Raw genomic sequence first — 24266 nt, 5'->3', positions numbered from 1 at the left:
AAGGGGAAATTGCCATTGTCCATTTATGAGGGAATGAAATATTATTCGTGGAGAACAGTTATGTATAAACTAATATTTTTTTTCTCCTCTTAGACTGAAAGCAATCATGACACAGCTTTAACACTGGCCTGTGCTGGTGGTCATGAAGAACTTGTATCTGTTCTTATTGCACGAGATGCTAAAATCGAGCATAGAGACAAAAAAGGTAGGAACTATTACTCACAAATAAAATGTTAAGTATTTACACCTCCCAAAACTGTAGAATTTTCACTATAGTTTATATGTATATTCATGTTACATATATATGAATAATGAAGGTTTTTCTAGACAGGGTTACTGTGTAACTGTCTTGGTACATATTCTGTAGACCAGACTAGCCTCAAACTGAGAGATCCACCTGCCTCTGCATCCCAAGTGCTGGGATTAAGGGCTCCTACCTGGCTCCTACATTCTTAGTGGTAAAATAAAGAGGCAGTCTCCAGGCTCATTCATCTACAGAACTAAATAATTCTCTACAATTTAGAAGGTAAAATAAATTATTATGGAAAGTGATAGAGTAGCAAGGCTGTGCTCTTGCCTTGCATGCTTTAAGCCCAGTCTCAAAAAACAAATTGTGAACAGGGCATGGTGATGTGTGCCTGTAATCCATATGGAGGAGGGGAGAAGACAGGGGCAGAGGCAGGCAATGGCTGTGAGTTCCAGGACAGCCTGCAATACAAAACAAGTCTAGGACAGCCAAGGCTGCGCAGAGAAACCCTGTCTTGAAAAAACAAAACAAAACAAATTGTGGGTTGTCTTTTTCTTTAATCTTGATGTGGTTTGTGAATATAAATTTTAATGGCTTTTATTGATTTAGCATTTCCTTTTGCCAGGTGTCTGTGTGTTTTTTCATCAACAAATTAGGATTTAGAACAGTTTGATGCTAAATTGTCAGTATCTGCCCTGAAATCTTTTAAATTAAAACAAAAGCAGATTGAAAACAATGATATTAAAGTAAACTTGAAAACCCACACATTTGTTAAAATTTTTTTATTTTCTAATTTAGGTTTTACCCCATTGATCCTGGCGGCAACAGCAGGGCATGTTGGAGTTGTTGAAATCCTTTTGGATAAAGGTGGAGATATAGAGGCACAGTCTGAGCGAACTAAAGACACTCCACTTTCTTTGGCATGTTCTGGTGGACGCCAGGAGGTTTGTTAATACTAACTTTCTTTTGCAAATGTTTTGCTTATATTTTTACATATGTATGTGCTTAGTACTCATTAGAGATTTTTTTCTTTAAAAATAAATATGTTTATGTACATATGCACATGCATGTGTATACCTATAGAGCCCAAAGATTTTAGATCCTAAAGCTGAAGTTAGAGATGGCTGTGAGTGTCTTGATTTGGGTGCTAGGAATGACTGAACCCGAGTCTCCTGCAAGTGCAGTAGGTTCTCTTAACTGCTGAGCTGTGGCTTTCAACTTTCCTACTAAGACTTCCACCCTTTAATACAGTTCCTATTGTTGTGGTGACCCCAACCATAAAATTATTTTCATTGCTACTTCCTAAATATAATTTTGCTACTGTTATGAATCATAATATAAATGTCTGACATTGCAGGATATCTGATATGTGACCCTGTGAAAGGGATATTCAACCCCCAAAGGGGTCGTGACCCACAGCTTGGGAACCACTGCCACAGACTTTCTGAAGATTGAAATACGTTTATTAAGTATAATGGGAAAAGCACATACCTTTTAAAGGAATGGTTTTACTCATAAAGACAAATAACAGTTGTCTTTATGTCTACATTTATTCACCTTGAGTTGAGTGCAATTCTAACATGTAAAAATGCAAATCCATTGCTTATTAATTAACAGATGGAAAGTGTCTTGTATTAATATAACTAGGATTTCTTTTCTCTGCCTGGCCATGGGTTTTTAGGACAAGGTCTCATTAAGCACAGGCTGGCCTTCAACTCATTATAGGCCAACTTTGAATTCCTCATCTTCCCTCTTTCACCTTCAAACACCAGAATTACAGTTGGGAGCCCATGCACAGAGCACAACACTCTGAATTTCGTTGTTTGAGTTGGGGTCTCTTAGGTAGCTGAGGGTGGCCTTGAAGTTGAGCCAATCCTTCTCACTCACCCTCCAGAGAGCCAGGATTATAAGCATGAGCTGCTATGCAGCTCACAGTTTTCAATCTCTTAATATGAAATTCAGCAGAATATGGTGGTACAGTTCCCCCCCCCCCCCAACAGGGTTTCCTTGGCTGTCCTGGGCTCACTTTGTAGACCAGATCACAGAGATCTGCCTCTTCCTTGAGTGCTGGGATTGTCAGCATACACTACCACGCCTGCGTGGTGGTGTATATTTATAATCCTAGCATTTAGGAGACTGAGGCAGGAGAATTGTTGCCTGCCTTGGCTACATTACAAGACTGTCTCAAAAATAAATATGACCAAAATGAAATAAAATAAAATAAAGATTCCATTTATCTAGTCCTGATATTTTAATACTTAAAGCCTAATAAATTAAAATATATTTAACATGTCAGCTATTCAGACAAGAAAATTAAGGTCCTATTTATTTGTGTTTCCTTTAATTTGAACACTAGTGTAAACTTGGTTTTTCTGCCCATATTTTGCTTTGTAGGTGGTAGATTTGCTGCTGGCCCGAGGAGCCAATAAAGAACATAGGAATGTGTCTGATTATACACCACTGAGCCTGGCTGCATCTGGAGGATACGTGAATATTATTAAGATTTTGCTTAATGCTGGAGCAGAAATTAATTCAAGGTATTTTATTTTATTTCATCATTCATGATTGCTGAGTTTTTAAGTGTCTTCTTAAGAAGGAATTATGTTTTAAATTATGAAATTTTTGACTTTGCTGATTTAGACAGGTCTGTTTATCTATGTTAGAAATCTTTCTTTACTGACATTTTCATCTGTCGTGCTTTTTTAGAAAACAAGTTAACATACTAATTTTCTGAGCACATTTCTTCCTTAGGACTGGGAGTAAACTAGGTATTTCTCCACTGATGTTGGCTGCAATGAATGGACATGTTCCTGCAGTGAAGTTGCTGCTTGATATGGGTTCAGACATTAATGCGCAAATAGAGACCAACCGGAACACAGCTCTCACCTTGGCCTGTTTCCAGGGCCGAGCAGAAGTAGTCAGTTTGCTTTTGGACCGCAAAGCCAATGTTGAACATAGGGCGAAGGTAAGATTTTTATAATTTGTCAACTTTTTCTTTTAGTTCTATAGAAACAAATAGGGCATCCCCAATGCAGGTTTAGGGAATTAAACAGTTAATACATACTATTAACATTTTTAAAATGTCCTTCAGTGAGACATTTTTACCATTGGTAAAAACCCTAAACAAAAAAAGTTCATAGATTATAAAATTTGGACAACTAAAGTCTTGTTGAACATGACAAATTCTGAGAGATTTGTGACTATGGAATTTAGAAAAAGTAGTTAGTACATCAGTACTTTGAATTTCTTTACCTTGAAATACTAGATACTTACATGGGTAGGTGAAAGTTTTTTAAATGAGACAGCTGAAACCTTAAGTCATTTAAGATTGGAAAATATGAATAGAAGTTTCATTTGTCCCTCAATTCTAACAGCTGTTTGTTTGAGACATGTGTCTGTATGTAGTTATCTTAGAACTTAGTCTCTTTGTAGATAAAGCTAGCCTCATTCTCTTCAGTGCTGGTATTAAAGGCATGCCCACCACTCCTAGCCTTTTAATTTTCAAAAAAAAAAATATATATATATATATATGTATGTATGTATGTGTACCATGTGCACGTCTGGTGACTGCAGAGGCTCGAAGAGCATTTCAGATTTTCTGAAACTGGAACGGAAGTTACCGGTGGCTGGGAGCCATGATGTAGTTGCTGGAGCTGAGCGTAGATAATCTGCAAGAGGGCCAGTGCTCCTCACTGCTCAGCTGTCTTTTCAGTACCTCAGTTAATATTCTTAAAATGTGTGGTGCACACCTGTAGTCCCAGCACTCGGGAGGCTGAGGCAGGCGGATCACTGTGAGTTTGAGGCCAGCCTGGTCTACAACGTGAGTCCAGGTCAGCCAGGGCTATACAGAGAAACCCTGTCTCAAAAACCAAAAACAAGAAAAGAAAATACAAACAGTTCAATAATTTGTAGAAGTTCTATTAGCAATCACACATGTCCCCAAAATAAAAGCCCAGAATTGGTGGTTACCCTGGTGGACTCTACAAAGAAGTTGAGGGATAATTGTTTCACACTTTCATGTATATATATATAATTTGCCTTGATCATATTTCCTCCCCCCATTAAACCTCTTCTTCCCATAAAGTCCCTCTCGTATTTTCTTTTTAAATAGTTTGTATTACATTCCTTTTATTTATTGTTTGTTTGTTTGTTTTGTTTTTGTGAGTGTGTTCCTGTGTGGAAGTCAGGATAACCTGAGTGTGTTGGTTTTCTTATTCCACCTTGTGGATTTTGGACTCAGTCTAAGGTGATCAGGCTTGTCCTTATTATCAATTTCAAGTATTAATTGTGGTCTGTTCACAGATGAAAAGCCCTAGAATGATACGTACTGTCTGGAGACTAGAGTACCAGTGGCAGTATTTGTTTATTTTGTTTCATTTTGGTTTGGGGATTTCCTCCTCCCCCCCCCTCCCCCTTTTTTTTTTGAGACAGTAACCCAGGCTGGGCTTGAACTCAACATTCTGACACTACCTCCCTCATGCATGCATTACAGAGACCATGCCTGGCTTAACAAGTTTCTTTTGGTGCAGCACACCTTCAATCCCAGCACTCAGGAGGCAGAGGCAGGTGGATCTCTGAGTTTGAGGCCATCCTGGTCTATAAAGCAAGTCCAGTCATCCAGGGCTACACAGAGAAAACAAACGAACAAAAACAAAAAAAAGAGTCAGGCCAGGCATGGTGGCATACTCTTAAAATTCCAACATTGTAGACTATGGAGCAGGAAGACTTCATGTTCAAGAGCAGGGTACTCTATATAAGTAAGACGCTTTCAAAGGGATGGAGGTGAGAGAATGAGCAAACTCTGTAATTCTAGCTCCCTTCAACTCAGTCTCTCTGCCTCAGCATCTTGAGAGCCGAGTTCAGGCATCTCCATACCTGCCTTTACTTTTCTTCTTGCATAACATGTGAATGAGTGTACTCTGGCATGTCTCATTAAATGTTAACAAATTCACTTGTTACTTAGTCACTTTTTCATTTATTTTGGGAGGCTGCTGTTGGGATAGGTTTCACATGGCTTCCACTAGAGATTACCTGGAGATGCTGATCCTGTTCTTCCTGATTCCACCTCCCAGGAGTCGGGATTACATGAGCTACCACCTAGCTAATTTAGTACAATTGAAAACAGAAAAGAATTGAATTATTGTTGTTTTAATAAGAAAAAAAATCAGAAATAGGGTCTACTTAAATATGAATTTGTTTAGCCTTTTTAAAGAAATTACATAATTTCATTACACTCTTTACTGGTTTAAACAGACTGGCCTTACCCCCTTGATGGAAGCAGCTTCTGGAGGGTATGCAGAGGTTGGGAGAGTGCTCCTTGATAAAGGAGCAGATGTCAATGCTCCTCCTGTGCCTTCTTCAAGAGACACTGCTTTGACAATAGCAGCAGACAAAGGCCACTACAAATTCTGTGAGCTCCTGATTAACAGGTGGGTAAATTTCTGTTGATGTATGTGAACTCCTATAGTCCATTTCACGCTCTTTAAAAGTAACTTTAACAATGTTTATAAAAACAAATTGTTCTTTGGTAAAGAACACTATAAAATGTCGGCCTCTTATAGCATACAGATTGTTGATGGGTTTTTTTGTTTATTTGTTTGTAGGGGAGCTCATATTGATGTTCGTAATAAGAAGGGAAATACACCACTTTGGCTGGCATCCAATGGTGGTCATTTTGATGTAGTACAATTACTAGTGCAAGCAGGTGCTGATGTGGATGCAGCAGACAACCGAAAAATCACACCTCTTATGTCAGCATTTCGCAAGGTAATGTGACATATGGGGAAAAGATAAAATTTAATAATTTAACAACAATTCTAAGCTGAAATCGTGTGCAGAATATAAATTTGTACTGTGGAATTAAGTGTGTCTATACATAAAGTCACTGCTTATTTCTGGACATGGTATTTCATGCCTTTAATCCTAGCACTCAGGAAAGCAGAGGCAGGAATACCTTTGAGTTCAAGGCCAGCCTGTTCCACATGAGATTCAGGACAGCTGAGGCTACGAAGTAACATCTTATCTTTTTTAAAAGAACAAACAAGCAAACAATACTATTACCATGTATGGTGGCACATCCTGTAATCCTAGCACTCAAGAGGTAAAGGCAGAAAGATCTAGAGTTCAAAGGCAGCCTGGGATACATGTGTCCCTATCTGAAACAAAACAAAACAGAAAACAGTGCTGTCTTTCCATTCTTTTGTGGCTAAACCTAAAAGTTATTTGGTAGTTCACTGTAATTAGCCTTTTTTTTTCATTCATTCGGTCTCTTGATTAGCTTTTATTATGTCATATTACTGAAAACTTAAGATTTGGGGCTAGGGAGATAGCTCAGTGAGTAAGAATCTGTGCTCTGCAGGAGGACCTGCGTTGGACTGACTAGCACCAAAGTTAAAAGCCAGGCATGGCTGCACCTGCCTGGGGCCCCATTATTGGGATTAGAGGCAACCTAGCCAGAACGGCAAGGTTCTGGTTCAGCAAAAAACCCTGTCTCCGTCTTTCTTTGGCTTCTGCAGGCACATATGCACACACCATGCAATTTTTATTTTTGTTTTTGTTTTTTTGGTTTTTTGAGACAGGGTTTCTCTGTGTAGCACCATGCAATTTTTAAAAAGTGTGTGTGTGTGTGTGTGTGTGTGTGTGTGTGTGTGTGTGTGTGTGTGTGTGTGAGAGAGAGTCTGTCTGTCTGTCTGTCTGTCTGTCTGTCTGTCTGGTTTTGCATGCTCATTTTTAATTACTGACAAATCATAAGGCCTGTATTGTATGAAGCCCACCGTAGTTCTGTTCTTGCTCACTTCCATGGCCTAATCGCTCAGGTTGCCCTTCCCCCTTTCGTGTACTATATTGCGTTTTCACTGGCCTGGAATGTACTAGATTTTTAACTGTTCATAGGCTTTTGCTGATTTATTTCCCTTTTTTGAAAATTTACATCCTTTATTTCTCATTTTACATGACTTTTCAGAGTATTTCTCTAATACTCATTTGAGAAAACATTTTTGGTCAAAATTTTATTTTTCTTTTAATTTGTAATTACATGTTCAAACATATTTTTTACCATATTATTCCCACAATAGCTAACAAATATTACTATCAGTTTCTTACTGTTTATTCTTAGTTTAAGGTTTTGTTTATATCTATTGCTGTTTTATGGGACTTAAAAAAAATAACTTATTTATTTTATATGTACTGGTTGGTGTTTTGTCTGCATGCATGTGTGAAGATGTTAGGTTTTGGAGTTACAGACAGTTGTGAACTGTCATGTAAGTGCTCGGAATTGAACCAGCATCCTCTGGAAGAGCAGCCAGTGCTCTTAACCACTGATCTATCTCTCCAGCCCCAGTTTTATGTTTTTTGAAGACAAGTCTCACTATGTAGCCTTGACTGGCCTGGGACTGGAAATGTAGCCCAAGATGGCCTCAAACTCAAAGTCTCTCCCTTTCAAGGTCTGAATTTTTTTTTTTTTTTGACACGGTTTCACTGTGTAGCCTTGGCTGACCGGGACTTGCTTTGTAGACCAGGCTGGTATTGTACTTGCAGTGACCTACCTGCCTCTGACTTCCCAAATGTTGGCATTATAAGCATGTGCCATCACACCTGGCTTTTTGTTGTTGTTTTGTTGTTGTTTTGTTTTGTTTTTGAGACAGGGTTTCTCTGTGTAGCCTTGGCTGTCCTGGACTTACTCTGTAGACCAGGCTGGCCTCCAACTCATAGTGACCCACCTGCCTGTGACTTCCCAAGTGTTGGGATTACAGACATGCACCATCGCACCTGGCTATTATTGTTGTTGTTATTAATTAATACAGTATTCTGCCTGCATGCCAGAAGAGGGTACCAGATCTCATTATAGATGGTTATGAGCCACCATGTGGTTGCTGGGATTTGAATGCAGGATCTTTGGAAGAATGGCCAGCTCTCTTAACCCCTGAGCCATCTCCCCAACCCCTAGTTTTAAGACTTTTAAAACCAAAGTTTATTTTATGTGTGTGAGTGTTTGCCTGCATGTATGTATGTGCACCATATGCATCTTTGGTATTCAAGGAGGCCAGAAGAAAGCATTGGATCCCATGAAACTGAAGCAACAGGTGGTTGTAAACCATCATCTATACAAAGAGAACCAAAACTCTAGTCTTCTGCCATTTCTCCTGCCCCCTCAAAAATGTTTAATTTGTGTATGTGTTGTATATGTCTGATTGGCATATTTTATATGGGCATACAAGTGCAGATGGAGGCTAGAGCTTTAGGTCCTGGATCCTGAGAATCAGACTTGGGTCCCCTGAAGAGCGGACAATCATGCTTAACTACTGAGCCATCTCTCCAGTTCTGTTAAATTAAAGAACATAAATCTTGTACATGGTTTAATGACTTTGTATAAATGTACATACCATGTGCTTCATAGTCCATTAAGGTAAAAAGTTACCTTATAACCCTAGAAGATCATCTAGTACTTGTTTTCAATTAATTTCATATCCCAGAAGTAACTGCTTTCTATTTTTTGTCTTCCTCAGAGACACACTAATGCCTTTTGTTGTTAAGATGAGTGTTTGTGCCAAGTGGTGGTGGCACATGCCTTTAATCCCAGCACTCGGGAGGCAGAGGCAGGCGGATCACTGTGAGTTCAAGGTCAGCCTGGTCTTCAAAGAGAGTCCAGGACAGCCAGGTTCACAAAGAGAAACCCTGTCTTGAAAAAACCAAGCCAAAACAACAACAATATTTTTTTGTATGAGAATTGGCTTTGGGTGAGTGTGTGTGTGTGTGTGTGTGTGTGTGTGTGTGTGTGTGTGTGTGAGAGAGAGAGAGAGAGAGAGAGAGAGAGAGAGAGAGAGAGAGAGAGAGAGAGAGAGAGAGACAGTGTGACAGTGTGTGAATGGAAGTCCGAAGGATCATGTTGGAGGTGTCAGTCTCTGGCAAGTGCCTTCACCAGCTGAGACAGACACTCTTGAGGATGTTTCAGGACCTTAGTAGGAAGGGAAAGCTTTGCTATATAAAGTAGATGTGCTTAGACTTTATTATCTATTTGCTAAAAACATTTAGCAAAGTGTTTTATCAGTTGGTTTGTGGTGATGCACACCTTTAATCCCAGAAAAGGCAAAAGCAGGTGAATCTCTTAAATTCCAGGCCAGCCTGGTCTATAAATGAGTTCCAGGACAGCTAGAACTACACAGAGAAACCCTTGTCACAAAACCAAAAACAAACAAACAAAAAAACAAAGAAGGAAGAGGAGGAGGTGGGAGGGGGAAGGGGAAGAGAAGAAGGTGTTTTAGCTATATTCAAGTATAAAGCTCAGAAAAATGTAATAGACCACCTTTTTTATTAGTAAAATAAAACCCAAATAATGCTTTAAAACCTAAAAAAAAATGGTGTTTACAGACTTATTACCCTTTTATACTAGGATTCATTTCACATTTCCCTTTTTTACCTTATTAGTAGATTTATTATATAAAAAGCTATTTTCAGTAGCTTTTCTGCTTTCTGGGGGAAATAGAGAAATTAATGTCTACCATATGCTGTTTGTTTGCTTGCTTGTTTTTTTTTTTTTTTTTGAGACAGGGTATGTCTATGTAGCCCTGCTATCCTGAAACTCACTATGTAAGTGAGGCTGGCTTCAAAGTTACAGAGATCATCCCTCTGTCTCTTGAGTGCTGGGATTAAAGGCATGTACCACTGTGACCAGCCTACCACCATATATCTTTGAGCATGTTCTACTTACCTTTTTCTGTTGATAAACTGAACAGTGTCCAAATTTTCATAATTTTAATTATAAATTTAGTAAACTGTTTAAAAATGTTAACTTTTCACATTATGTTGTTAAACATGGATAAAATTGTGGTTTTTGTTGTGCTTTTTATAGGGTCATGTAAAAGTTGTTCAGTATTTGGTGAAGGAAGTCAATCAGTTTCCATCTGATATAGAATGCATGAGATACATAGCAACAATTACAGATAAGGTAAGCTTACTATGTTCTTGAAGCACATTCTCATTCTTTGTGGCATTATATGCAAGGCATATAATTAGGAACTTGTTTCCACCAGGCCTGTCTTCAGTGGTAAGAGTATATGTTTATCTGGCAAGAAAGTCAATAGGTCAGTCCCTGCACCAAATAAAGAACTTGTGTTTTGTTTTTGGTTTGGTTTTGTTTTGTTTTGTTTTGTCATCTAAAGATTAAGAACATGGAGCTGGGCGTGGTGGCGCACGCCTTTAATCCCAGCACTCTGAAAGGCAGAGACAGGTGGATCTCTGAGTTCGAGGCCAGCCTGGTCTACAAAGTGAATCCAGGACAGCCAAGGCTACACAGAGAACCCTGTCTGCAAAAAACAAAAACGGAAACAAAACAAAAGAACATGGGGGCTGGAGAGATGGCTCAGTGGTTAAGAGCACCAGCTGCTCTTCCAAAGGTCCTAGTTCAATTCCCAGCACCAACATGACTGCTCACAACTGTCTATTGCCCTCTTCTGTATAGATGTAAATGCAGACAAAGTACCCATATACACAAAATACATACATAAATAAATCTTTTTTAAATAAGATTAAGAACATGGGTTTTGCTGGGTGGTGGTGGCACATGCCTTTAACACCATCACTGTGAAGGCAGAAGCAGGTGGATTCCTGAGTTAGAAGTCATCCTGGACTACAGAGTGAGTTCCAGGACAGCCAGGGCTACACAGAGAAACCTTACTAGAAAAAGAAGAGGAGGAGGATGGGGGGGGGGAGGAAAGAAGACCATTGGTCTCTTTGCTAATCCATTGGCAAAGTACTTGGGTATGATACTTTTGATAACATATTTGAATTTACCTTCCTCCTATGCATCATAGTGGTAGTGACGTCAGCTAAGGTTTAATTACTAAGTTTTGTTGCCTGATTAGAAGATTTTTGTAAGAATACCTTTTAAAAGAAAGATAGCAAGCCAGGTTGTGGTACAGACCTTTAACCCCAGCACACAGGAGACAGAGGTAGGTAGATCTCTGAATTCTAGGACAGCCAGGACTACACAGAGAAATCCTGTCTTTAAAAACCAAAAGAGAAGATAAAGATGCCTTTGTCTTACATGGTGATGCACACTTATAATCCTAGTACTGAAAGACAGAGGCAAGATTACTAGATGTTCCAGGCCAGCCAGAAGTACATAAGGTGTCTCAGAACAAACAAACAAACAAACAAACGCAGGCCACATGTGGTAGTTGCGTGCCTGTAGTTCCAGTACTTGGAAGTCAGAAGAAGGAGGTTCAGCAACTCAGTTAACTTCAAGGCCAGCCTCAGTAGTTTAATGAGTTGGAACCTAGTTTGGGCTGAGATGCTATCTATAAATAAATAAATTAAATAAATAAGTAAATCCAGGTGGTGATAGTGCACTCCTTTAATCCCAGCACTTAGGAGGCGGAGGCAGTCGGATCTCTGAGTTTGAGGCCAGCCTGGTCTACAAAGTGAGTTCTAGAACAGCCAAGGCTACAAAGCCTGTCTTGAAAAACAGCAACAACAGGGCCGGAGAGATGGCTCAAAGGTTAAAGGCACTGACTGCTCCTCCAGGGGTACTGTGTTCAGTTCCCAGCAACCACATGGTGGCTCACAACCATCTGTAATGTCGTCTGATGCTCTCTTCTGGCCTGTAGGTGTACATGCAGGCAGAGCACTGCATACATAGCAATAAAGAAATAAATTAAAAGAAAGAAAGAAAAACAACAACAACAAAACCAAAGAAAAATTTTAAAGGTGCTTCATTCTTGTGAAAGATTGATACAGGGCTGAACTCAAAGTTTAAATTAATTTGATTTAGCCAATTCTTAGTTGTTTGAGGTTTAACTTGACCTTTCTATTCAGCTCCACGTATACTGGACTCTTTGTTTTAAATTTTTCTATACTTACGTAAGTGTACTTTGCCCTGCAGGAACTGCTGAAGAAGTGTCACCAATGTGTTGAGACTATTGTGAAGGCTAAAGACCAGCAGGCTGCAGAAGCAAACAAAAACGCAAGCATTCTCCTAAAAGAGCTGGATCTGGAAAAGGTGAGAGCGGGGTGAGCTTCCTGGAAAAGGTGAGGGTGGGGTGAGCTTCCCGGTTGAGATCACAGTGGGAGTACTTTGTTGCCTGTAGGAATTTAGCAGTCTTTAGCAAAATAGGACTAAAAGGTAATTGTTGGAGTTTTCTTTATAGGGCTTTTATTTTTGTCTGGTGTTTAGGGAAACCCTGAGTTCCCCAGCACTGTCGAGGATGTGTAAAACAGTGGGGAAAGGTTTCAAAATTTTAAAAAGTTTGCCTTTCTTTCTTTCTTTCTTTCTTTTTTTTTTTTGGTTTGTTTTGTTGTTGTTGTTGTTTGTTTTTGCTTTTGTTTCTGGAAACAAGGTTTATCTGTGTAACCTTGGCTGTCGTAGACTTTGTTGACTAGGCTGGCCTCAAACTCACTGAGATCCATCTGCCTCTGAGTGCTGGGATTCAAGGCATGCACCACTGTGGCTGGCTTTTGTTCATGATTTGAGATGGAACCATACTCTCAGCCCAGGCTGGCCTAGAACTTACTATGCAGCCTCAGCTGGAATTGAATTCATAGCAATATGTCTACTTTGTCCTCTCAAGTACTGGTATTGCAAGAGTGTACCATAGCCATCTCATTTTGTTTTGTTATTTTGTTGTTGTTGTTGTTTATATTTTAACTGTCTGTGTGTGGTGCTGGGAATTAAACCTACAACCGTGCATGTCCTAGGCAAGTATTCTACCCTCAGGCATGACAGGCAAGCACTCTACCCCTGAGCTATATCCCAGCCTTCACTTTGCTGTATTTCGAGACAGCATCTTACCAAGTTTCCTAGGGTAGTCATATAACTTACTTTATGACTTAGGATGGCCTTGAACTTGTAATCCTCCTATCTTATCCTTCCAAGCAGCTAGAATTTTAAATTGGTATCACCAGGCTTGGCTGGAATGTCCTTTAATTCTGATGAGCCTAAGGTAAAGAAAAATCATTTATTAGTCTCTTAACATTTTTATAGTGAAAGCTGACAGTCCTTTGTAAAGATCATGATAACTGCATTTTACTGAGACTTAATTTTTTTAAAGATTGATTGATTATGTATGCTGTGGTCTGCATGTACACCTGCAGGCCAGAAGAGGGCATCATATCTCATTGTAGATGGTTGTGAGCCACCATGTAGTTGCTGGGAATTGAACTCAGAACTTCTGGAAGAGCAGTCAGTACTCTTAACCTCTGAGCCATCTCTCCAGATTTAATTTCTACATTATAGAATTTATCCATTTAAGGTTATACAAATCAGTGTAGAATAGTCATTGACTTGTGCAGTCATTAATCACCACAATTTATTTTAGACCATCTCCTTTCCCCCACTTCCTCTATTTATTTAAGACTTCTCTGTAAGCCCAGGCTGGCCTATAACTCAGAAATATTCCTGCCTCTGCCTCCCAAGTACTGCGATGAAAGCCATGCCCACACTGGTTTTTGTTTCCTTCCTTCTTTTCTTTGTAATTATATGTGTACACCGCCCTAAGCATCAGATCCTACTAGAACTAGAATTACAGGCACCTGTGATGCGCAACTGTGGGTGCTGGGGACCAAACTTACGTCCTTTGCAAGGGAGTACATGTTCTTAACCACTGAGCCATCTCCTTAGTCCTTCCTATTTATTTTAAATGGCCCTATTAAGGAATAATTGACAAAATTTTTATATACTAATATATGGTTTTATTTATTTTGAAATTTAGTTTAGCAATTTAGATTTTACTCAGTAGTTTACTTCAGAGGCAGGATCTCATTGTGTTGTTCACACTGGCCCTGAATTTTTTCAGCCTCCTGAGCTCTGGAATTACAGGTGTACACCAGCACATCCAGTCTAACCTGGTGTCTTGTCAGCTACTACCACAGTTAACAAGTATTCTACCACTGAGTTGTAACCCCAGCCTGATAGTTCATTTTTCATTTAAGTTATTTGACCACTAGTGAGTAATAAAAGATGTCTGTATGTTTTAGGTGTACATGTTTCTTATCAGATAAATTATGTATGTACTTTTTGGTGTCCTATATGTTCTTTCACATTATTAATATTCATTTGAATTATAAAATACTTTTTATTTATTTATATGTTTTCTAGTTTTTTGAGGCAGGGTTTCTCTGTGTAGCCTTGGCTATCCTGGACTCACTTTGTAGACCAGGATGGCTTCGAACTCACATCGATCCACCTGTCTCTGCCTCCCGAGTGCTAAGATTAAAGAAATATTTCATTTTAATGACACCCAATTTAGTTTTTGTTGTTGTTGTTGATTTTACAAGTGTGTTTGAGACAGACATCCATGGGAAGTAGAGAACAAAAATGTCATTTCATTTAGTATTTTAAATGACTACACTATTGGGGCTGGAGAAATGGCTCAGCTTGAAGAACACTTGTGTTGTACTTACAGAGAACCTAGATTCAGTTGCCAGCACTCACACTGGTGCCTCACCACCACCCACAGCCCCAGGTGCCAAGCATGCCAGGTGGTGCATACACAGGCAGACACCTATCCACAAAATAAGTATAAATGTTTCTACATTACTGAATTAAATGATACGCTTTATTTGCAGTCAAGAGAAGAGAGCAGAAAGCAAGCTCTGGCAGCTAAAAGAGAGAAGAGAAAAGAAAAGAGAAAAAAGAAAAAAGAGGAGCAGAAAAGGAAACAGGAAGACGAGGAGAACAAACCAAAAGAGAACTCAGAACAACCAGAGGGTGAAGATGAAGGGGAGAATGATGAAGATGGTAAAAAATGACTCATCTGAATTTCATATAAAATTGTCTTTTGTTAGAATGGAAGAGTAAATCCCATCACTTAAGATGCTGAGACAGGAGAATTGCCGTAATACAAGGCATAGAAAGACCCCGTTTCTAAGTAAATAAATAATAAGTAATAAGTAAAATTAATTAACATTTTAGGCCACAATCCTGTTAAAGATTTCATTATTTTAATCTGAAATTGATAGTTGGTTTTTATAGTAAATAAAACTAAGTGCTTTATAGTATAAACTAGTAGAGAAAACAGGAAGGTGAAGACAAGCATGATTGAAAGAGATGGAGTGGGTTTTTTTGTTTGTTTGCTTTTCTTTTGTTTTGTTTTGTTTGAGACAGGGTTTCCCGAGTAGCCCTGGATATCCTGGAACTCTTTAGACCAGGCTGGCCTCAAACACACAGATCCACCTGCCTCTGCCTCCCAACCTTTGAGATTAAAGGCATGTGCCACCACTGCTCGTCCAGGTAGAGTATAGTTTACGTCACCCTGTAAAGCACCTTGTATATATTAAACGAGTATAGTAAAAGGTTTGCCAACTTTCCTGAAGGTTCATCTCTACCTCTTAACTTCCCTGATTACAGTAATTCCTCTGTAACTTCTTAACTAAGGTTAAGACTTTAAAACCATGGATGGTGGATGTATCAGTTGAGATGTTTATTGTGCTGCCCGGCAGTTCTTGAAGGAGACAAAATGTGTGTTACTTGAATTCTAGTTCCTCAATAGTATTCCAAATTTTTCCTAAATTCAAAGTATATACTGGTTTTTGAATAGTTCATAGAACTTATACTATCTATATTTTTTTAATTTTTAAAAATTTATTCCTATTTCACGTGCTTTGGTGTACTACCTGTATGCAAGTCTGTGTGAGGGTGTCAGATCTTGGAGTTACAGATAGTTGTGAGCTGTCTGTATTGTGGGTGCTGGGTATTGAACCTGGGTCCTCTGGAAGAGCAGTCAGTGCTCTCAACCACTGAGCCATCTGTCCAGCCTCATACTACCTACTCATCTTAAGAATTCTAGGCTAGCAGCACCCGGGAGGCAGAGGCAGGCGGATTGCTATGAGTTTGAGGCCAACCTGGTCTACAAAGTGAGTCCAGGACCCCGCCAAGGCTACACAGAGAGACCCTGTCTCTCTCTCTCTCTCTCTCTCTCTCTCTCTCTCTCTCTCTCTCTCTCTCTCTCTCTCTCTCTCTCTCTCTCTCTCTCGGCTAGGCTCGCAACCAAAAATATACTAATGGTGCTGGGTGTTGTGTCACACACCTTTAATCCCAGCACTTGAAAGACATAGGCAGGAGGATCTCTGTGAGTTCAAGGCTAGCTTGATCTACAAAGTGAGTCCAGGATACCAGGGCTACACAGAGAAAGTCTGTCTCAAAACAAAACAAAAAAAAGAGTACTAATGGTAGGGTTGGAGAGATGGCTCAGTGGTTAGAGCCCTGGCTACTCTTCCAGAGGACCCATGTTCAGTTCCCAGCACACACATGGCACTCACAACTATCTGAAAACTCCAGTTCCAGGGCATATGATACCCTCACACAAATATACTTGCAGATAAAACACCAGTGCACATAAAATAAGAATAAATAAATCATTTTTTAAAAACACTAACTTAAATATTAGAATACTCTAACAACATTAAGGAATTTTTTATTAGTAAAAAGGAAAATATGACCTAAAAGATGGGTTTATTATGAATTATTGAATGTGTTCTGTCATAATTTGTTTTGAAGATCATTGGCCCTCATTGTGATTTATTTTTTAATAATTTCAGTGGAGCAAGAAGTTCCCATAGAGCCTCCGAGTGCAACCACCACTACCACAATTGGAATCTCTGCTACGTCTGCCACATTCACAAATGCATTTGGGAAAAAAAGAGCCAATGTAGTGACAACCCCCAGCACCAACCGGAAAAACAAGAAGAATAAAACAAAAGAGTCCCCTCCCACAGCACATTTAATTTTACCTGAACCACATATATCTTTAGCACAACAAAAAGCAGATAAAAATAAAATAAACGGAGAGCCTCGAGGTGGAGGTGCGGGTGGGAATAGTGATTCGGATAACCTAGATAGCACAGATTGCAACAGTGAGAGCAGTAGTGGTGGTAAAAGCCAGGAATTAAATTTCAGCATGGACGTGAACTCCACCAGTGACAGGAGGTGCCCCACAGTTCTCGGCTCTCAAGAAGAAAAGGCAGTTACGGCCACCTCCAAGACTCAGACACGGTAAGTTTTTCTGTTTTGTTAACTCTATACTCACCCTTCTTATTTCATGCCTGCCATAAAAATTATAAAGATTATTAGATATTCTTACAAGATTCTTAGTCTGAAGTTTAAAAATATTACCATGCTTTATTTTTATTTAACGATATTAATTTTATTGAATAACCTATGTTGATAGACTCTTTACTTATTTTGTTTGTTTTCCTGTCTTGATTATTGAATGTACCAAACTTTAAAAAGTATTTCATTATAACTTTATATATGTAGTCTCTTGAATTTTTGTCTTAAGATGTATTTTTTATTAAACTCCATAATTCCCTTTTCTCAGCCTTGAAGGTGAAGTAAATGCTAATTCCATGTCAGCAAGCTACAAGCCGTTGCCGTTAAGTTCTCCAACCATGAAACTGAATCTCACTAGTCCTAAAAGGTGTCAAAAAAGAGAAGAAGGGTGGAAAGAAGTTGTTAGAAGGTAAGACCAATCCCATCTGCTTCTTTGTTTGCTTCCTTGTTTTCGATTTTCTGATTAGGCAATTTCTTTTTTCTCATTAGTCAGTCCTGGCCTGCCTACAACTCAGTCAGTAAACCACGATGTCCTGACATGTATGGCAGTCCTCCCGCCTTTGCCTCCCGAGTGCTGGGAGTATAGGAACATGCCACCCCAATGGCTTTTAGATTTTTTTATTTATTAGTTGATGCAGCCCAAGCTGACCTTAAATTTGATATACATCCAAGGCTAACGTTAAATTATTGACCCACTTCCCTCCACTGTCCAAGTAGAGGATACAGGCTTATACCACCATACCTGGCTTAAAATTCTTCATCTTTTATGGTATGTTTACCTATTTAATAATTTGAATGTAACCATTATTATAAACTACAACATCATATTAAATCTAGAATATGCTAAAACAAAGTTAGAAACTATATACAATTTACATGAATATCTTATATAACAAAGTAATAAATTACATTTTATGTGTGCCAAATTTGAGACTTTTAAAAGTTGCTAAATATGAACTGTTTATAGTCTAAAATTACAAAGTAGCATATACTACTAAGTGTAGATTTTGTTTTGTTTTTGAGACAGGCTTTCACTGTGTAGCACTGGCTGGCCTGGCACTAGCTATCTATACCAGGTTGGTCTTGCATTCATAGAGCTCCAAGTGCTGGGATCACATGTGTGTGCTGCCACCAGCATTCCTAGCCCAATGGTATGCTTTTGTTTTTAGTTTAGAAAGAGAAGCAAGGTGCAGTGGTGCACGCCTGTAATCCCAGCAGTCAGGGAGGCTGAGGCAGGCAGATCGATGTGAGTTTGAGGGTAGCCTGGTCTACAAAGCAAGTCCAGGACAGCCAAGGCTACACAGAGAAACCGTATCTCAAAAAACAAAACAAAACAAAACAAAACAAAAAGAATTTAATTACTTAAGGTCCAAGAATATTCTACAAAATTCCATCAACATACTTAGACATTTTTATCTTTTTATTCTAAAGCTTTATTATTTAAAGACATCTGATTTCATAAGCTCATGTGTAGACTTTATTTTATAGGTCAAAGAAATTATCTGTTCCAGCCTCAGTGGTATCCAGAATAATGGGAAGAGGAGGATGCAACATTACAGCAATTCAGGATGTTACTGGAGCCCATATTGATGTGGATAAACAAAAAGATAAGAATGGAGAGAGGATGATTACAATAAGGTAACCATAGAAATAGCATATATATTACAAGCTCTCCACCAAAATTTTACAAGAAGCATACTTTTATTAGGTAGGAATTTTATTTGAAAGTTGGGATATAGCTCACTGATAAATTGCTTGCCTAGCATATATTAAGCTTTAGGTTCACATGGGGAGGGATGGGGGGAAGGGAGGGTGCAAATATGTGATTCATAAGATTATCTGGGGAAAAACAAAATCAAAATATAGTGTATGAAAAAAATTTTTTCAATGATAAAAAAGATTACCTAAGGTGTGTTATTGTTGGTTATATTGTTCTTTTTATTTCATTTATTCCCCAGGGGTGGTACAGAATCAACAAGATATGCAGTTCAGCTTATTAATGCACTTATTCAAGATCCTGCAAAGGAACTAGAAGACTTAATTCCTAAAAACCACATCAAGGCCCCTGCCAGCACCAAGGCCATTCATACAAGCTTCTCGTCTGGAGTAGGCACCACGGCATCTTCCAGCAAGAGTGCATTTCCCTTGGGTGCTCCAGCTCTGGTAACTTCACAGGCAACAACGTTATCTACGTTCCAGCCCACTAACAAACTCAGTAAGAATGTGCCAACAAATGTGCGCTCTCCTTTCCCAGTGTCTCTTCCCTTAGCTTATCCTCATCCTCATTTTGCTCTGCTGGCTGCTCAAACTATGCAACAAATTCGGCATCCTCGCTTACCCATGGCCCAGTTTGGAGGAACCTTCTCACCTTCACCCAACACCTGGGGACCATTCCCAGTAAGACCTGTGAATCCTGGCAATACAAATAGCTCTCCAAAGCATAATAATACAGCCCGTCTACCTAATCAGAATGGACCTGTTTTACCATCAGAATCTCCTGGGCTGTCTACTGCTGCTTGTCCTATCACTGTCTCTTCTGTAGTTGCTGCCAGTCAGCAACTATGCATGACTAATACCCGGACTCCTTCATCTGTCAGAAAGCAGTTGTTTGCTTGTGTGCCTAAGACCAGTCCTCCAACAACAGTGATTTCCTCCGTGACAAGCACTAGTAGTTCCTTGCCCTCAGGCTCTTCCATATCCACCACCGGTGGACAAGTTACTACCACATTTATGCCTGCAACTACTCCTCAAGTACAACTTTCTTCACAAAAGGTGGAGTCTTTCTCTGCCATGCCGCCTCCCAAAGAGAAAGTATCCACACAGGACCAGCCCTTGACAAACCTATGTGCACCAACTCCAACTGCAAACAGTTGTAATAGCTCTGCCAGCAACACCTCAGGAGCTCCAGAAACCCACCCATGCAGTAGTCCTACTCCTCCCTCCAGTAATACACAAGAGCAGGGACAGCCATGCAATGCGTCTGACTTAAATCCTGCGTCAATGCCTTTTGCCTCTAACTCAGAACCTGCTCCATTGACTTTGACATCACCCAGATTGGTTGCTGCTGATAATCAGGACACCGGCAATTTACCTCAGTTAGCTGTACCAGCACCTCGAGTTTCTCATCGAATGCAGCCCAGAGGTTCTTTTTACTCAGTGGTACCAAGTGCAACTCTACACCAGGATCCCCAGTCAATTTTTGTTACCAATCCAGTTCCTTTAGCACCACCTCAAGGCCCACAAGCTGCAGTGCAGCTTTCATCTGCTGTGAACATTATGAGTGGTTCTCAGGTGCACATAAACCCAGCAAATAAGTCTTTGCAACCTACATTTGGCCCAGCCACACTTTTTAATCACTTCAGTAGTCTTTTTGATAGCAGTCAGGTGCCAGCTAACCAAGGCTGGGGAGACGGTCCACTGCCTTCAAGAGTTGCTGCAGATGCGTCCTTTACTGTACAGTCAGCTTTCCTAAGTAACTCTGTACTTGGACACTTGGAAAATGTACACCCTGACAACTCCAAGGCACCTGGCTTCAGACCGCCCTCACAGAGAGTTTCTACTAGTCCAGTTGGTAAGTTGTCATTAAGTATTGTAGCTAAATGTGGGGCTATCATAACTCACCGTCCAAGCTAATAGACATTTATTTTGTACCTAATTCTATCTAACCTCAAAAAAATACCTTTTAGTTATTGCTACTTAAATGGGCTCCCCAAAAGTGCTGTATATAAAGCACATAAAATAAGGTATTTTATATTTTTTTCCTCTATTTCTGTACCTAACAGTTAGGAGATTATACCTTGTATTGGTCCAGTTTTTTTGGAAGTTGATGTTATATTAATAAAGAGGATTCATGGCATGCTTCAAAGATTTCAAATTTATAGACTTTTAAAAATGAGGGCAGGGCATCGTGGTGGTGCACGCCTGTAATCCAAGCACTTGGGAGGCAGAGGCAGGCGGATCACTGTGAGTTCAAGGCCAGCCTGGTCTACAAAGCGAATCCAGGACAGCCAAGGCTACACAGAGAAACCTCTCAAAAAAACAAACAAAAGGATAATGATTATTTCTTTTTCTGACTGAAACCACTGGAACTGCACACAGCTTAAGTACTGCTCCATAGTTTATATTACTTTATATTACATTGGTGGTGTTCAACGTCAACTCACATTAAACGGAGCTGCTTAAAGAGATTCTGGTCATGTGCTAACTTGTACTAGACTTTTTTTTTGTTAGAGACAAGGTGCCATTCTGTAACCACACAGTAGCCACAGTGCTAGGTTTGTAAGTTTGAGCCATCATGGGTGGCTTTGACTTCTTGGCTTAGAAGTTAGATGCTGCTCTGGCTGGAGAAGGGGCTCTCAGAGCTCCTTACACTTACTGCCATCTATTGGCAACTAACATCCTAAGAGACGAGTAGGCCTAGTATCCAGTTGTGTGCCCACTGGAGAGCCCACCAGGCTCAAGTGGTTCCAAACACAGGGTCACCCAGATGGCCCTAGTAAAATGCCACAGGACACTAAACAAAACCCAGTGAACATGGAAAAGAGATTTGTACGGAAGAAGAGGAACTAGGGGTAGGAGCAAGTGATTGTCACAGGGGAAAGTAATCAGAATGTATTATGTAGAAAGATAGAGATAGAGTGGAAGCCAGTTTTGCCTTGGAGATGTTTAGAAGAGGAAATCTATTTTGTAGTAAGAGCAAAATTTTTATCCAGTCTGTACTATACTGAAGAATGAGATTTTTTTTTTTTTTTAATTTCATGAGTGTTCTATCTGCATGTACACTTGCAGGCCAGAAGAGGGCATCAGATCACATTATAGATGGTTGTGAGCCACCGTGTGGTTGTTGGGAATTGAGCTCAGGACTCTAGAAGAGCCGCCAGTGCTCTTAGCTGCTGAGCCATCTCTCCAGCCTGAGAAATTCTTGTATGTCTGAAAATTATTTCAAAACTTAGGATAAAAAAAATAGTGCCATGTTAGAGCTGGGCACAGTAGCATACACCTGTAATTGCAGCACTTAAAGGCTGCGGTAGGAAGATCACAAGTTCTGGGGTAACTTGAACTACATAGTAAGAATCTGTCTCAAATGAAAAGGTGGGTGCGAGAGGGAGCAGTTACAGGAGGACCCCAGGACCTGGGGTTCAGTTGCTACCACTCACGCGGCAGCAGCTCACAACTGTCTATACCTCCAGTCCCAGGGAATCTGACACAATTTTCTGGCCTCCACAGGCACCAGGCATGTATATGCATACATGCAGACAGAACACCCATACACATAAAATAAGTAAATTAAAAAATCATTTTTAAAAAGAAAAGAAACACTGTTGGTGGCTGGAGAGATGAGCCAGCTGTTAAGAGCAATTTCTGCTCTTCCAGGGGACCTGAGTTCAGTTGTAGCCCCCACATCTTGTGACTCACAACTGCCTATAACTCACTCCATGAGATCTGAAGCCCTCTTCTGAATTTAGATGCACATACACAGACACACACAAACACATAATGAAAAATAATTAGAAAGAAACACTGCTGCCACGTAATATTTCTCTTCCAATTGGAAAACTGCTCTTTAGCTCATGCCCTCCTTTTGCTGGTTGTACACTACTTATTTATGTTGTTCTGGATATGGTGTCGCCTCACCTTTTATGTCAGATATGTTTAGATGTACTTGTCTTTTCAGACATAGCTCTTGTTTCTCAAATAGAGATCTAGTCCTGCAAGACTATTTATCGTCCAAACTATTGTCTGCACTTTTTTCTTTTCTGTAAGTAAACATCTATTGTGAGTTCATTTTGGGAAACTAGTAGACAGTTTCAGAATCCTCCGTATGAAAGAACTCATTGTTAGTGTGCTCAGACCTTGATAGAAAATATTTTTGGCTTTTCTTATGGGAAGAAGATGGGGTAAGGTGTTTGCACCTGGAGGCTGGGCTAAGTGTCAGGTGTCCTCAGTGATTCTCCAGCTATTAGGTCTTTTACTTTTATTTTTATTGTTGTTGTTTTGTTTTGTTTTGTCAAGACAGGGTTTCTCTGTGTAATAGCCCTAGCTGTCCTTGATTCACTTCTTAGACTAGGCTGGCCTCGAACTCACAGAGATGTGTGCCACCACTGTTCAGCCCTTTTTTTTTTTTTTTTTTTTTTTTGGTTTTTTCGAGAACTGTGTAGCCTTGGCTGTCCTGGACTCACTCTGAAGACCAGGCTGGTCTCAAACTCACAGCGATCTGCCTGTCTCTGCCTCCCGAGTGCTGGGATTAAAGGCATGCGCCACCACACCCGGCTCTTTTATTTTTAATGTTTGCATATATGTGCTTTTTTTTTTTTTTTTTTTTTTTTTTTTTTTTGGTTTTCTGAGACAGGGTTTCTCTGTGTAGCCTTAGCTGTCCTGGCCTTGCTTTGTAGACCAGGCTAGCCTTGAACTCACAGAGATCCACCTGCCTCTGCCTCCCTGAGTGCTGGGATCACAGGCTTGCACCACTGCAGCTGGCACGTCTGCGTGTATACTTATGTGCCTGTATGCCAGTGCTCTCAGATAAGAGAATAGAGTCATCTTCCCTGGTGCTAGAGTTATGGGCAGTTATGCGCCACCACACATAGCACTGGGAACCAAGCTCAGGTCTTGAAAGAACAGCAGAATGTTCTTAACCTCTGAACCATCTCTTCAGTCCTCCTCTACTTTATGTATGCTTTACAGTGTGTGTGTGTGTGTGTGTGAGAGAGAGAGAGAGAGAGAGAGAGAGAGAGAGAGAGAGAGAGAGAGAGAGAGATGTATGTCTACATATAGACACACAGCACAGCGTGCATATGGGGGTTAGAAGACAGCTTGCAGGAGTGAGTTCTCTTTCCCCAGCATAGGTTCCTGAGATAAAGCCTTGGATCATTAGGCTTGATGGTGGCAAGGCCCTTGCCTGCTGACGCACATCACCAGTCCTTCTCCACCTTGTTTTTTGAGACAGGATCTCTCTCTGAACCTTGAGGTCACCAACTT

General features: G+C 40.0%; 1 protein-coding gene across 9 annotated transcripts in view; it reads left to right on the top strand.

The window, feature by feature from the left end:
* The window catches only part of LOC311596681 (ankyrin repeat and KH domain-containing protein 1), a 112335-nt gene that overhangs the window by 74106 nt on the left and 13963 nt on the right, over positions 1-24266 (top strand). For all 9 annotated transcript variants that reach the window (XM_084780368.1, XM_084780364.1, XM_084780366.1 and 6 more), the window contains 13 exons: positions 94-205; positions 1046-1191; positions 2642-2784; positions 2999-3212; positions 5501-5676; positions 5851-6013; positions 10095-10190; positions 12126-12242; positions 14807-14978; positions 16778-17231; positions 17557-17697; positions 18777-18926; positions 19247-20859. In XM_084780368.1, the coding sequence (XP_084636494.1) occupies positions 94-205; positions 1046-1191; positions 2642-2784; positions 2999-3212; positions 5501-5676; positions 5851-6013; positions 10095-10190; positions 12126-12242; positions 14807-14978; positions 16778-17231; positions 17557-17697; positions 18777-18926; positions 19247-20859 (3697 nt within the window). The remainder of the gene's footprint in view (positions 1-93; positions 206-1045; positions 1192-2641; positions 2785-2998; positions 3213-5500; positions 5677-5850; positions 6014-10094; positions 10191-12125; positions 12243-14806; positions 14979-16777; positions 17232-17556; positions 17698-18776; positions 18927-19246; positions 20860-24266) is intronic.

This window comes from Acomys minous (genome assembly GCF_964271855.1).
Source record: "Acomys minous genome assembly, chromosome: 4".
NCBI classification, from domain to species: Eukaryota; Metazoa; Chordata; class Mammalia; order Rodentia; family Muridae; genus Acomys; species Acomys minous.
Note: the sequence above shows the minus strand (reverse complement) of the source record. Positions and strands in the feature narration are given on the sequence as shown.